Source organism: Rhodamnia argentea, chromosome 8 (assembly GCF_020921035.1).
Source record: "Rhodamnia argentea isolate NSW1041297 chromosome 8, ASM2092103v1, whole genome shotgun sequence".
Taxonomy (NCBI): domain Eukaryota; kingdom Viridiplantae; phylum Streptophyta; class Magnoliopsida; order Myrtales; family Myrtaceae; genus Rhodamnia; species Rhodamnia argentea.
Window position 1 is genome coordinate 22,578,176 of NC_063157.1, and position 14,236 is coordinate 22,592,411.

At 40.0% G+C, this 14,236-nt stretch overlaps 1 protein-coding gene across 4 annotated transcripts; it reads right to left on the reverse strand.

Annotated features, from left to right (window-relative positions):
* Positions 1-1,479: 1,479 nt before the first annotated feature.
* Positions 1,480-10,467, reverse strand: LOC115755690 (nuclear pore complex protein NUP1). Of its 4 annotated transcripts, XM_048283662.1 has the most exons (10): positions 10,026-10,467; positions 8,971-9,026; positions 7,516-7,631; positions 6,733-6,907; positions 6,322-6,624; positions 6,170-6,250; positions 5,358-6,083; positions 4,317-4,858; positions 2,712-3,547; positions 1,480-2,564 (listed from the first exon to the last, which is right to left on the reverse strand). In XM_048283662.1, exons 1-10 carry the CDS (start codon positions 10,306-10,308, stop codon positions 1,933-1,935), a joined length of 3,750 nt encoding a protein of 1,249 aa, XP_048139619.1. In that variant the 5' UTR covers positions 10,309-10,467; the 3' UTR covers positions 1,480-1,932. The 4 variants fall into 4 exon arrangements, with proteins under 4 accessions (XP_048139619.1, XP_048139618.1, XP_030551035.1 ...); XM_048283661.1 differs by having other exon boundaries at positions 1,480-3,547; positions 7,516-7,633; positions 8,976-9,017; XM_030695175.2 differs by having other exon boundaries at positions 1,480-3,547; positions 8,971-9,017.
* Between the last annotated feature and the right edge of the window lie 3,769 nt (positions 10,468-14,236).

A 14,236-nucleotide genomic window follows, 5' to 3' on the forward strand; every position in this document is an offset into this window, starting at 1 on the left:
TTCACATCAGAACTCTACAAAAATGGTGAGAGATTCGAAACTTCTTACCTTTCGTAAGTTTTTGGTTCATGTCAAAAGTCTATAAAAGCAGAAAGAAAGTAAAAATTCATTCTCCTCCGCAACTTGGTGGTTCATATTGAAGTTTAACCAAAGTAGCGAGAGAGACAAAAAAATTTGTAGTTGCAAATGTGAATGATCACATTTTCTCTCTTACTAGAGTTGGCAGTGAATTATGAGAATTTCTTATAGTTTCCATTTGTGCATTTTTAAGTTAAGTTACATTGATATGTGTAAATACAAATAATGAACATGATAGAATATGAACATATCCGATTTTATTATCGTGATTCACCAAACAGTGGATAGGATATGGCAAAATCTGTGGATTTCATATCATATCATGTCCAATTCTATCCTAGCTAAAACTCCAAACGACCAAACGCAGCCTGTGGATATTTAAGTGAGAGGGATAAGTGGCTTGATTGGATAGTTAAGATAAAATGTTAGATAATGTTGAAATGAAATTTGACATTTTTGCAAATACATGGGGAACTCAGTGTCCGCCGGAAATGCAGATAAGCCAGAGAAATCTTAAATCGGTGAATTTGCACTTTTGCTAATTACCGTATATGCTTTTTTAGCATATAGATCCCACCCGATAAATACTCTATATCAATGCATTTTTCACCGTCAATCTCTGATAATGACTTAACGCTAATTTCCAATCATTTATGCTTATTGAAGTTAGTAAAATTATTATACTAAATGATTTTTCTCAATTACAGAATATACGGATTTCGTGAAAACCAATATTTCCCACGTCTATATTAAGTTTGAAATGTCCATAAACCTTCGAAGCATTTTCCAGCGATTCGAACTCGAGCCGCCATTTTTGACCCTCTAAATGACTTAATAACCCTCAACAAAGTCACATACTTGAACACCACGGCTCTAAAAGCTAATATTCTGGTAGTGTTCCTAGCTTAACAAATCCACCAACAGTCATAATTTGTCGAAGGTTATCAAATAATTCATGGAGTGCATTTGATCTCCTGAGCAATATTAGGAAATGGAGAAATTTACAGATGTCACAGGGGAGTAGGACATGCTCTCGTAACCAGGAGTCTCAACTTCTCCGTTGCAGAGACCGGACCAGCGTGTGCCGGCCACATTTTGAGAGCGAATCATCGTTCGAAAGTTGGGAGTGCTTTTCCCCCACCAGTTTTTTAGGGCATTGCAGACAAAGCTTCGCTGCAGAAGGTTGATGGGTATACACATCCGACAGTTTCCACGGAAGATCCATTAGACCCAGTTGCAAAGAGTATAAACCAATCAAAAAAAAGGTTTTGCCCACCTTTTCTTTGTTTTCTTCTGCAAGTCAGGCCAGTTTAGCCAAATCTAGACAAACCCACTGGGCCGAAAAACAAAATCACACCACTATTGCATTCCATCATTACATGACACAGGAAAAAAAAAATAAAGAGAGACGAACCACCTAACCGGCGGCTTTCTTAAGCTGACAAATATGATTTCCTTTATGTTACACATATCAGGAGTGCACAGTAGAAGAGGAGGGGCAGACAATCTCCACCTACGACCATGAGGCTAGTACACATACTAGTACAAGAAGAGGTCCACAAATTCGCTACAATGTCAGATACAAAATTGTGACAACTTACGTCGCAGAAAAAGAGGAAAAAGAAAAGAAAAGAAAGGAAAATGCATAAGGAGAAGATTTGAAAGGAAAAAAATAGAGAACAAGGGCGAAACCTGGTGAGGCTTCGTTGACCATCACTGCGACCAAGAGTTACCTTATCACAAGGAACATCCAGTTCCTCCAACCAAATTATTATCTCCAGCCATTGCCAACCCATCACAAATAACCAAGGTCCCGAACATCAATCTACCAGCTGCGCCGAAGCAAAATTTCTCCTATTTCCTCCTAGACCTGTTATGCTTAACTCTTATCATTTTACGACCAGACTTGTCACCACCGGTTCCAAGTGAGAAGCTCCCTCCACCTTGATCGAAACTGCCAGAAGCCTGAAATGGGGAGGGATTCGGTGGGGTGGCCAAGTTCTGTTGACTTCCAAATTGGTAAGGGTTAGCCGCCGTTGAAGACTGTGAATTGAACATGAATGAAGTCGAGGGTTGTGGTGAGATCGGTTGCTGGCCAAACACAGAAACTGAGGGAGTAGTTGCCACAACTGTGTCCTCAGCCATGCTATCCTCCGCATTCATCTGATCATTATTGCCTGAGGGTACCGAACCAAAGGGGAGCACAGGATTAGAATTCCCAAAAAGAGGCATTGAAGGAGTGCTAGAAGCAGCAGATGTGAACGAGAAAGTTGAAGCAGATGAAGCGCCAGTTGATCCAAAAATAGGAGAGGCACTGGTTGATCCAAATAGAGGGGAAACAGTTGAGGCATTGGTTGATCCGAAAAGAGGGGCCCCAGTGGAAGCAGACAAATTGCTGCTTGTCCCGAAAATTGGGGTACCATTAGAAGTAGTTGTCACGCTGGTTGCTCCAAAAATAGGACTGCTGCTTGAAGCAGATGTGGAACCTGCTGTTCCAAATATGTGACTGCTAGAAGCTGCTGGTGAACTGAAAGAAAAACTGGTCGATTGAGATGCTGATGAGGAAGTGCTGCCAAATATGGGAGATGCCAACGACTGCCAAGAACTAAATGCATTTGAAGAAGTGCTGCTACCCGTACTGACAGAATTTGCGACTGAAGAGGAAGCAGAACTCATCCCAAATGATGCCCCAGAGAACAGTTTCGGTCCAGAAGATGAACCAAACAAAGAGCTTTCAGTATTCCCAGACAATCCATATGAAAAAGATGCCGCAGATGATCCAGATTGAACTGAGGCACTCTGAGTCAAGGCTGGTACTGCAGTCCCAGAGGCAGATGCTGGCAGTTGTGGAGAACCATTGGCAGCATCAAATAACGAAGAAACCTGTTTTTTTGTCTCAGTTGATGTAGAAGCTGGTGCACTAAACCCGAAGATGCCGCTTCCAGTGGTGGCATTTGCAGAAGATGGACCCGAAAAAAAATTGCTGGTGACATTTCCAGAGTCAGTGTCCACCTTGGTCTTGGCTTCTCCCAGAGGAAAGGATGCAGTAGGCGCCACTAGCGAATCTGAAGTCACCACAGAGGATCCGAATTTGAAGATTGAAGAAGCTGGAAAGAAGGGCGCTGATGTTGACATAGATAGACTAGCAGTGGTGCCACTGTTTGACGTTTGGACGGCAATACTGACGCCATTAGTAGTAGTAGTGAAAGGGAGGCCGCTGGATGGCTTTTGAGTTACAGTGGCATTTAACTCCCCCGATATAGATGAGACTGACTGGCTAGAGGTAATAGACTCAAGAGGAATGCCAAATGGGAATGCAGCTGAAGCTGATGATATTGCCCCGGATTCCAGAGAAGTAGGCTCAGGTGTAGCAGATACCACTCCACCCTTCAAATCTTTCTCATCATTAGTTTTATTGAATTCAGGAACTTTGGCAGGAACAGTTGAGCCAGCAGCAACACTTAAAAAGCTGCAGGCAGCAAATTGAACAAACAGTAAACATTCTACTTATCCTGTTCTGAATACAGGTTGCACAATCTTAACCAAGATCATCATATTTGCCCTTGAAATATCCATACATGATGAGATTTCTCAAAATGAACATTGAGTGGAGAAAAGGAAGAAAACTAAAGTTTATCCAATAAAAAGCAAAAACTTAAATCACGAAGTGCTGAAGAAACAGAAAATCGTGCAGCATGCTGTCAAACACAATCACCTTGCCCAATATTTACAGAGAAAACCAAGAAATAACCAAAACTCGCACAAAAACAACCTACTCACTTTCAGGCCTCAAGCAGTAGCCACTGTTACCAGCCAGTAAACTGGAGGAGGTAAAATGACTATACTTCTTCAAATCTCTAAACTTTCCATCATGTCATACTAGAAGCAAATTCATTAACGACAGCAGTTCCAATAACCAAAAAAGGCATTCTTGATGAAAACACCAGCATTTTATATTACAGGTCCCATTTGGCATCAGCCGTGTCAAGTATATCGCCCATGCATAACTGCAGAGAAATACACACTCCCATGGCTTGATGCAAGGAACCTAAAATTTCACGAAACACCATGTTCACAGCAGGAGTCAATATTAAATAGCCATCAGCATAAAGCCCCGACTATTTTACTAAACTTCTTCTAAAAAATTAACAAAAGCTAAGACCACGATAAAAGTTGATGGATTAGACAGTCAAATGATTAAGAAGAAACTTATTGCTGGTAATGACATGTGCACTGACCTGCTTGAGCTCTCTGAGTTTGCATCGGATGGGATACCAAACTTTGGAGTTGATCCACCAAATGAAGAGGAAGAAGTGAAAGGAAACTGGGGAACCTTATTAGCTTCCATGACAGATCCATTACTGAGGCCAAAGCCAAATGTGGTAGGCACAGCATTCTGTTCATTAGATGAAGCCAAACCAAAGACGGGTGAAACAGTATTTGACTGACTCTCTGAACCAGTTTTATCAAACTTTGAGGTCGTCTGAGTAGCTTGTACATCCGATTGGACAGCTGTACTGACCACAGGCACATTTCGAAAGATGAGATCGGCACTCTTTCCGCCCGAACTCAACAAATCATTAGTTCCCACATCACTTTTCTCCTTCAAAACAGGTGCAGGGGGATTTACTTCAGAAATAGACATAGACTTCTTGACTTTGATCGCTTCAGCAGCAGCTTGCTTGGAATCCACCGCTGTCTCTAGCTTCTCTCTCCCTTCAACCAAAGTGCAACTTGGCATCTCATTGGAATGACCATCATCATCCAAATCGAAGAAATCCTACAAACAAGAATCCCTAAATAAAGTTAACAGAGACATCAACAAAAGGTTGTATAGACACAATGAAAAAGGAACAGCAAGTCCGCCTATCTCCCCAACCTTAGTAATGAGATATAAGACATTGTTGCCTCAAAAATCAAAACAAATTCCCTTATAAGGCACCAAAGGGAACCCCTAAAAAATGAGCTGAAGATTAAAAGCTTAACTACAGAACAGAGATCTTAACTCTATAATTGTACATCTGTTAGATGGAGAGAGAACTAGCAATCTCTGCCTTGCCAGACCGTTTATCCAAAATGTAGATTACTTATCACAAAACAGTTCCTTTTTTCAAAAAATGTTGTAATGTTGCTCCACTAAAGGATGAGCATGAGTGCTATATACTAGAATCTAAGAAGGCTATACTTAATAGAAGATTATATGAAGACTTCAAAGAGGACGAAAGGAAAATATAGAAAATTTAGCAAAGGGAACATCCAAAAAAAAGCACAATTTTCACCTCATGTGCACTCATTTTGAATGCTCGGTTCTGTTGTGATGCCGAATGGGCCAGAAAATTCGTCGAATTGGAATCTGCAGATTTAACAGGGCCAACAACAGCTTTCTTCTTACTCAAAACTGTACCATCCAAACCATTCATGGCAGGAATGTTGGAAAAAGAAAGATTGGATGGACCATTCTGCTCAACTTTATCTGGCTTCTGCGAGTTAGCCTCTCTGCCATCACGCAACAAGCTTCCAGCTGAATCATCTAATTTATTGCTATCTCGAACAATCTCTAGGAATTTGGACGAATCAATATGCTCAAGACTCTTAAGAGCCTGTCCACATAATTTTGATGGAGACAACTTTGAAGGTAATTTTTCACTTGCACTGGCTACCTTGAGATCAGATGCTCTCTCTTTGGGTGGCGACACTATTTTATCAAGTTGCTGCAGTATTTTGGAAGCCATTACACTAGACTTGGAAGAAGTAGAGGCCATGCTTCTGACAGGAATATCACTGTCCTCATTGTCAACTGACTGATCAGTAAAGTTGCTCTTTTCACCCAAAGAAAGCAGCTTTCCACTTGAGGAAGGGTGATCAGAAACTTGAGTAACTCCAGCTCCACAGACTGGCAAACTCCAGTTCCTTTGAGATAAAAGATTTGGTTTTTGGCGAATTCTTCGTATGGGACCGACAGAGCCTATATCATTCTCAAAGATTGAACTTCTTCGTTTCAAAGCCTGCATTCAAGAAAATAAGCGTAAGAAATAATAGCAATCTACAGTCCAGTTGATGAATAAAATTTGACAATCAGAATGATGAGTACATTAGATCCAGAAACTCTGCCATGCTCCCATGCTTGTGATGACGAAGGTCCCCTATAGCCATCAGTTACAGGCTCAACACTCTGGAAAATAATATAAGTTAGACAATGTCAAAAGTTCCCACATAATAGAAGTTCTATGCCAAAATAAGGACCTTGGGAGGAGGAGTAGGGAGAACTCTGGAATATGGAGTCCGTGCCATGCTGTATATTGCAGACCTGCCACGGGATCTTGGTGTCATATATCCATTTTCAAGAGCCCCTAAACGAGGCGAGGACCTGGGGACAAGTGACATAACTGGGGATTTCAAAGCATGCTGCGAGTAAGTAAACATTGTCGAATCTTCTCTGATTGTCTGAATGCGAGTTCCCGGAATAGACGGGGCCACTTTTGAAGGCCTGCTGCCCATGTAGGCCTTTGCAAGCTCTGCCGGCGATGCAACATCCTCGTCAAGGACCTAAAAAAATACATGCCCACTTAAGAACTATGCCATTAAATACTCCTACAACATCAAAAGTACAGATCAGTTTAATTCATTTTCAAAGAAATTTCCGTTTGAACTGACATGAGTTTTGGTAAGCTGGTTTTCACTGCCATTGTCTTGTCCAATAATGTCTGATACTTCTTCTTTCACATTGATTGACTTCAACGGTAAATCTTCTGACTTCCTCCCTTCATCTGCAACGTGTATATCAGCAGTTCTAGCATGGAGTAATGCTGTCAACTGATCAATCTCCGATCTGCGTAGTCAATCGCAAATTTCACAATAAAAAAAGATTAGCTAGAGAAATCACTTAATGAATCAAGAACTGTATCTCTGCTAACATTAAAGTATAACTGACAAAAAAAAGAAGACTAATTTAGAGGCAAAACTGTGGCAAACATATTCATCCCACCAAATAGGTACGTATTTAATACACGCAATAGACCTCAGGATGGATCAAAAGGTGCACTGGTTTATGGAACACTAGAATAGTACCAACAGATAGTCCAGTAATGATCCACCACGACACACAATAGGAGTTTGGTATGGTGTGTGCAGCCCCATCATGGCTGCAAAAGGTGCCTTTGTGAGTATGCTTCAGTTGTATGCATTCAAACAGTCCACAATTCAGTCATCACAAAATGACACCATACTAAAATACGAAAAATGACTATATCATAGGGGCAGTATGTAAAACAAAGAAGGCCATAAAAAAGGCTAAATCATTAAGTGTAACATTCCTGCATAAGTCCTCTCTATAGTTTAATAACAAATTCATATTTAATCACAAATGACAACCAAAAGACAAACTCGAAAAAATTACGCAACAAGCTGAAAATATCTATCATTTCTACAATTGCTTGCCTGGTAAAGGTTTTCTGCTTTAAAATTTTCTCCAGCTCAGTAAAACAGCCTCCCTCAGAAGTAGAAGCTGGTTGCTGAACTTCACTGATGGCCACTTCTTGCTCTCTTGAGGTGCCCTACACACAGAATAGAGTACATCAAAGATCAAATAGAAGATAGATTACAGCACCGTCCCTATAAAATTTAAATTCTATCAAATACATTCCATAACCTTAGACATAGGCAGAGCCACAAAAAAAAAAAAAACAAGCTCTAAACCCGATAACTTCATTTGGCTGGTGGACTGAAGCATCATGCCTCTTATCCAACACAAGGGAGAATCAAGAGAACCAGATCAAAGCTCCGGTTGCCAACGGTGTTACCAGATGTCCACCACGGTTACTTCTATCAATATTGAGTGCTATATAAGTAGGATTAATGAGACCTGATGTTAATCTAGTACCTGGAAAATGTTGGCCTTTGACAACTACGCCAATCCTAAGCCTCAGAATGAAAGTACTACAAAGAAAATTGCAATTGTACACGAAACTTAGGATCACGCTCCAACTATGCCAGCAAACTCTGAGCTAATCTCTCAGGTTATTATTTCCATATATTCCAAGTGCTATATCTCTTCTTGATCTTTAGAAATGACAGCTACAGTATGCTACCAACATTAATGTTGAATTCAAGCGAACAACTTCAAGGAACTAGGCAGTCACATACATCTCTTTTGTCATCCCAATGTTAAATCTCATAAGGACCTGAACACTGAAAAAAGAAACACAACAGCCACAATTGTCTTACCTCATCCCAAAAATTAGCCTCCTACTCACCTAAAGGGAAAAGATCATATGTTTTTATTAAAAAGTGACATAGGCAAGGAAATAGCTCTAGCTCAGCTCAATAAATTTCACACTGAACCATCTTCATTGAGAAAGATCTTCCAGTTCCACACCAATTCCAAGCCACAGGTGTCCTTGATACTTGATTCAGTATTCTTAACTTTCCATTCAGCATGCCAATTTCTGATACTTGCACTTTTTGCTACATTTAATGGAATTATAGCACACTGTACCATAATAAAAACACCTTTCCTTGAAATTGAACTGAAATCATTCCTCTTCTGTGCCTAATTTTAAAGCGCATCCAAGAAGTATGTCCTTACACGAGACTCAAGCCTTAAAACAATGAGCAAGTAGAGTCAGCAGACCAATACTCGTCTCTACTAACAGTCTTTCTCCCCGAAGACAGCAGTACCCCAGCTCTGTCTCAGCAAAACATACTTTCAGTGGCCTTTTCTTTGGAAATTAACTACAACCTACCAAACTAAAATCTTGAGCAACACCTTCACCAAGAAAAATCGAGAGAGCAAAATGAAAATTCCACGGAATAATGTCACTATAGGAACACACATAATTGAAAGAAAACAATAAAAAGCAATCGCAAGATGAAGATAATAGGTATTCATCTTACTAGAAGGACTGTCTCCTGTTGCTTGTCCCTTTCATCTCGATCTGCCTCTGATAAAACCACACAATTTAAAACAAATGTAAGAAAAATTTCAGAATGCTTAAACTTCAGAAAGAGATGAACTAAGGCATACCAACACAAACTTAAAGCATGTGAATATCTTCAAAAAGTGAAGAAATTTATTCATGAATTTTTTGACAAAAATAGAAAATAACTGCAGATCTTGGTTGAATGACAATTTCCCACTATAGTGCCCCATATATATCCAAGTCATTCTACAATGCTTTTCGCACCATCTAGCATCACGTAAAGTGTAAACATGGTACTTTGCATATCCACAAGACAGCATAAACAAATAAGAACAGACTTTCTCCCCAGCAACAACTAGCAAAACCGTAAAGAAATAGCTCTTGATCAGCATATAGACAAGAAGTGCAAAAAAAGACACAATTTTGCGTCACAAAGAACTCCCTTTTAATGGTTTCAGTTCATATTTACCAAAAAGAGCATACTCAGTAATATGAAAATATGACATATAAAATGAGGCCAATTAAATTGTACAGGATTATTGCCAAAATCCCTCAATGTAAAGATTCATTTGGTTTGAGCTTCCATCAACCCCTAATAGCCAAAAGGAAATAAAGTCGCAAAAGACACTGAGTTGCAGAGCGTATAGCATCCTAACTACAGTACCAGGCGGTGAGAACCCCATGAAATCTTCCACTTTAACAATTTCGTCCATAATGATAATCACGACTAACTAACCAAAAGCAACACCACTGCAGTACTCAAAACCCTACTTCCTTGCATTACTGATAACTCGTAATCAGGAAGCCAGATAGAACAAAAGAAAAACCATTGCAGGAAACTACTTACGGGAAATTCTGCACAGAGAAGAACCGAAGCCAAAAAACAAGCTTCACAAGGGCGAAACCAGCGAACAAGTCGAATTACAGAACAAGGATTCGGTCGGCTAATAACCGCGGAAAGAAGACCAAAGTACGACAATAGAGCCCAAAAAAGAGCAACTTCAAAGAGCAGAAGCAAAGACGGCCTACCTGGCGGCTGCCGTGGTGGAGGAGGAGGTTGTGTGAGGCGTTTCCTGAAGACGGAGGAGAAGAGCCGATGAGCACCGGCGGCGATGAGCCTCTGGGCCGGATCGACGATCTTCCTCAGCCAGCCATTCCCCCCGCCGCCGGGGACGACGCCCGCATTCCTGAGCGAGGTCGGGGGGCGGTCGTACGGCGTCGCCTGGTGCCTCCGGTAGGGTTTCTTCCTGAACTTGCCTCCAGCGCCGCCCGAGGACTCGTACGGGCTCCTCTCACTCTGGGACGTCGCCATGGGAAGGCGCGAGGGGGCGACTTGCTGAAGCCTTATTGCCTCGGCGGTCTTGGCTTCGACTTCTGGGAAGGTCACGAAGAGAGCGGAGGAGAGAGAGAGCGGGGAAACGGGGAGGAAATTAGGGTTTTTAATTTTCCGCGCAGCGCGAGAGAGACAGAGAGAAACGGTATTACAATATTGAAAGAAAAACGAAATGCGAGTGCGGCGTACGTGGTATTCGCGTACTTGTACGCGCGCGTGGGAGAGAGTTGGGGTCCCGGTAATGTCACCGGCTGTTACTTTGGCCGGGCGACAGTCGTTTCAAGTCCATCCTTTTGTAGGGGAACTGGTGAAAATGGACGGCGAGGGTGAGTGAGATGGGAGAACTGCGGCGTGAGAGTAGTCGGGGAAGAAAAAAAGGCTAATGGTGGTGGTGGTGGTGGGTGGGAGAGTCAGCTCCGGTCCACCACGCCGCATCGTCGATGCAGCATCGGCCATACCTGTGTAATGTGATCTTGATTATTTCGAAAAAATTTAAAAACAAAGCCTCAAGTGTTTTCACTTTCTCGAATAAAGATGTGAAATGGACTTTATTTTAAATAAAGATCTGAAATGTCATTATTGTCTCAAAGAATGACCTAAAATGGCTATGGTTATTTCAAATAATGGCTTAACCTCACCGGCCGATGGGTCGATCAAATTTTCCAGCCGATCAAGGGCATTTTTGTAAAAATATAAGTTTAATCTAATTTTTCGTTAAATTAGATTAAAAAAAGAAAATTTAAAGTTAAGAGAGAGAGAGAGAGAGAGAGAGAGAGAGAGAGAGAACACATGCGGGAGGACCTCTCGCTTGTGGTGGCCACCATCCCACCATCGATGGGGCGGCGACTATGGCCAGGTGCCGACAATCGTCCTACCAAGGGCGAGGGCCGGCTCACCTCGTTCCGGTCCCAACCGATGGCCGACCCTCACCCGGATTTGGGAGAGAGTCTCGGCTCTCTCCCTGCTCAAGCGAGACCCAGCAAGGCCTTGCTTGCTGGTGTGCAGGGTTGCCGACCCTCGCCGAGGCTCCGACAACCCCGAGGCCAACATTAGGGCAAAGGATAAACCTCTCTTGATCGAGAGAAACAAGTTCCTAAGAGCCATAGCTTTTGCACTCAACACCTTCGTGTCACCATGAAGTGGCATTAATCTACAATTGCCAAAGCATTTAAAAGAAAGGTAGTGAACTCGAAGCAAGCTATGGTACAATCCCTCCTTCACTTCGGCTCATTCCGTAAGCTCAAGGTATCGAGAGGGCTATCATAGTCAGGTGTGAACCAATTACCCCCTATTTGTAAAATACCCATCTTCACTTTTAGGGGGTTAAGGTGGCATCGATGACAATGTCGGCAAAGTTCTCAAGTACCAACACCTTCGGCTTACTTCAAATAACATGCTGACTTACTTCCTCTAGCTCTATCCACTAGGACGAACTTTAAGCCTTTCTCTTCTTGGCCATAGCCACCGCCCCACCACCCACCCGTGTTCTTTGCTTTTTTTCAATTTTTTTTTTCAGAATATCCTAAAAAATAGGAAAAAGGAAAAATAAAATAAAATAGTAAATTACCAAAATGCCCCTAAATAAGTAACTCATGCCCTTTTTTGAGATTAATAGAGTTACTTCAGGCCCTTATTTGAAATGATGTGTACTTCATGTCCTTCTTTGAGACAATGAGGGCACTTTAGGTTCTTATTTGAAATAAAATCCACTTCATGCCCTTATTTGAGAAAATGAGGGCATTTGAGGCACTTTTTTGAAATTTCCCCGATTATTCCTGAAGCACCTTAAAAAGAATAATGACAAGAATAGTCTTCGAACAACTTTAATCTAGTATATAATGTGGTCTCTAAACTTTCAATTTGATCTTCGAAGTTTACCTCAATATGCAATGTGATCTCCAAACTTTTAATATATTTAATATAATCCATAGACTTTTGGCACTCGTTCAAATTTAGTCCATGTACTTTATGAAAAAATATATATATTTTTTTTATAAAGTGCATGAATTGAATTGAATATACATCAAAAGTTCATGGGTCACGTTGAACAAACTAAAAGTTCAAGGACCACACATTACACAGCTGGATAAAGTTCGTGGACCACATTAAATAATCACATTATACATTAACCTAAAATTCAACGATCATTTAAGTTGGTTGTTTTCTTCTTCTAGGCCTTCGCTGTTGTATCTTCCGTGGCCCTTGTCTTAGTTGGCCGCTGCGCCCTTAATCGGGTTGTTTTTTGCTTTGGCTGTACACCTTTGCACTCGTGGACACATGTTGGTGTTTCCATAGGTACGAAATTTTTGTGTTCGGCCATTTCTCTTGTATATTGCGCTTTTGAAAAGTCAATACATATCTTACTTTACCAAAAAAAAAAAAAACGATCATTTAAGTCATTGCATCCCTTAAACAAGATGGAGGAAGCACTAAAAATAGTACCAAAAGAAGAAATAACAAGTGATGTGGGACCAAGTGTGTGCGGCAATTGGAAGTGGTGGGGGGATGGGCCAGAAGTTCTCTATTGGGGTGTGTGTATACATTTGCTCTTCCACGCAAGGATTCTTTCTGGCCCTTTCAGCGCCAAAATCGATTTGGGAGGGTTTTTTTTTATTATTTATAAATCTCACTTGCCTCATCGTCTTTACGGGTATTGTGAATTTCACTTTTGATTAATTGATTTTATCATGCATCGCCTGTCATGTGATGTGACATCCCGAAATCTCTCACACTAGAAAAAATTTAAAAAATAATATAATATTTGTTGATTTGTTACCTCAGCGTTTGGAAGTTTTGAAATAACTTTATGAGTTGTTCGCTCATTCCTTTATTTTTCAAACTTGTTTTTTTTTAAAAAAAATTTTGCCTTTACTTTTTTTTCTCTACTTTTACCTTTTTCATCACTCGTTATAATTATTTAGTCAATTCGTCGATGCATATTTTATGTTGTTTTATTTTGGTTCCCCCCCCTTCCCTTTTTAATTTGTTAATTCTTTTCAAAATGTCAGTTTTTCAAATACTAATATATATGGAGATTTTTTTATGTGTTTCCCATAGAAGACTTGCATTGAAATTATATATCCTTATAAAAAGAGAAAAGATGGGATCATTACATATATCTTATATAGTTAATCGAGTCGTGTTGATATTTTTCTTTTGAATTTCTAATCTCACCAATCATTCCTGTTCCCGATTTAAAACCGTTTTTCATCTTTCCCTTTCTTTACATTTTTTTATTTAATTGACTATTAATATATGAGGATAGTTACATAAATGATCTCTTAATTTTTAATTTATTCAATATGACCCATGAAATTTTGATTAATATTTAATCTAGTCCCTAGATCATAGGTAAATATCCAACACTATCATTTCATCAATTCAAGTTAGCGGACCTTGCTAATTTGGCTTTCAATCTGGTAAGTTTGAAGGGTGGGCAAAAAATAACGTTACACGTGGATTATCCCACGTAAGATATTCAACTCAAATTAGGATATAATAATCCATGTCATCAAATAATAGAAACAATCATTTTTCCAAATTGAAGAAATTAAAAGGATATTATATTTTGATAAAAGTTGAATATCTTACGCAGATAATCCAGTTTGCAACTCTTTTTTGGTCCAGGTTTAACTTGAATTAATAGAATCACAATATCAAACATTCTTATATAGTCTAGGGACTAAATTGAATATTTACAAAAAGTTCAAAGATCATATTAAAAGTCTAAGGAAGATATTGCACATTAATCTAAAATTCAATGTCCTCATTAAACGTATTAAAATTCAGGAATGACATTATACATTGAATTAAAATTTAAAAACATATATCATTTTCCTTATTAATACCCTATCTATCGCATTCGTGGTTGATATGACTTAAACTTCGTTTGTTTCAGTAAAAAATG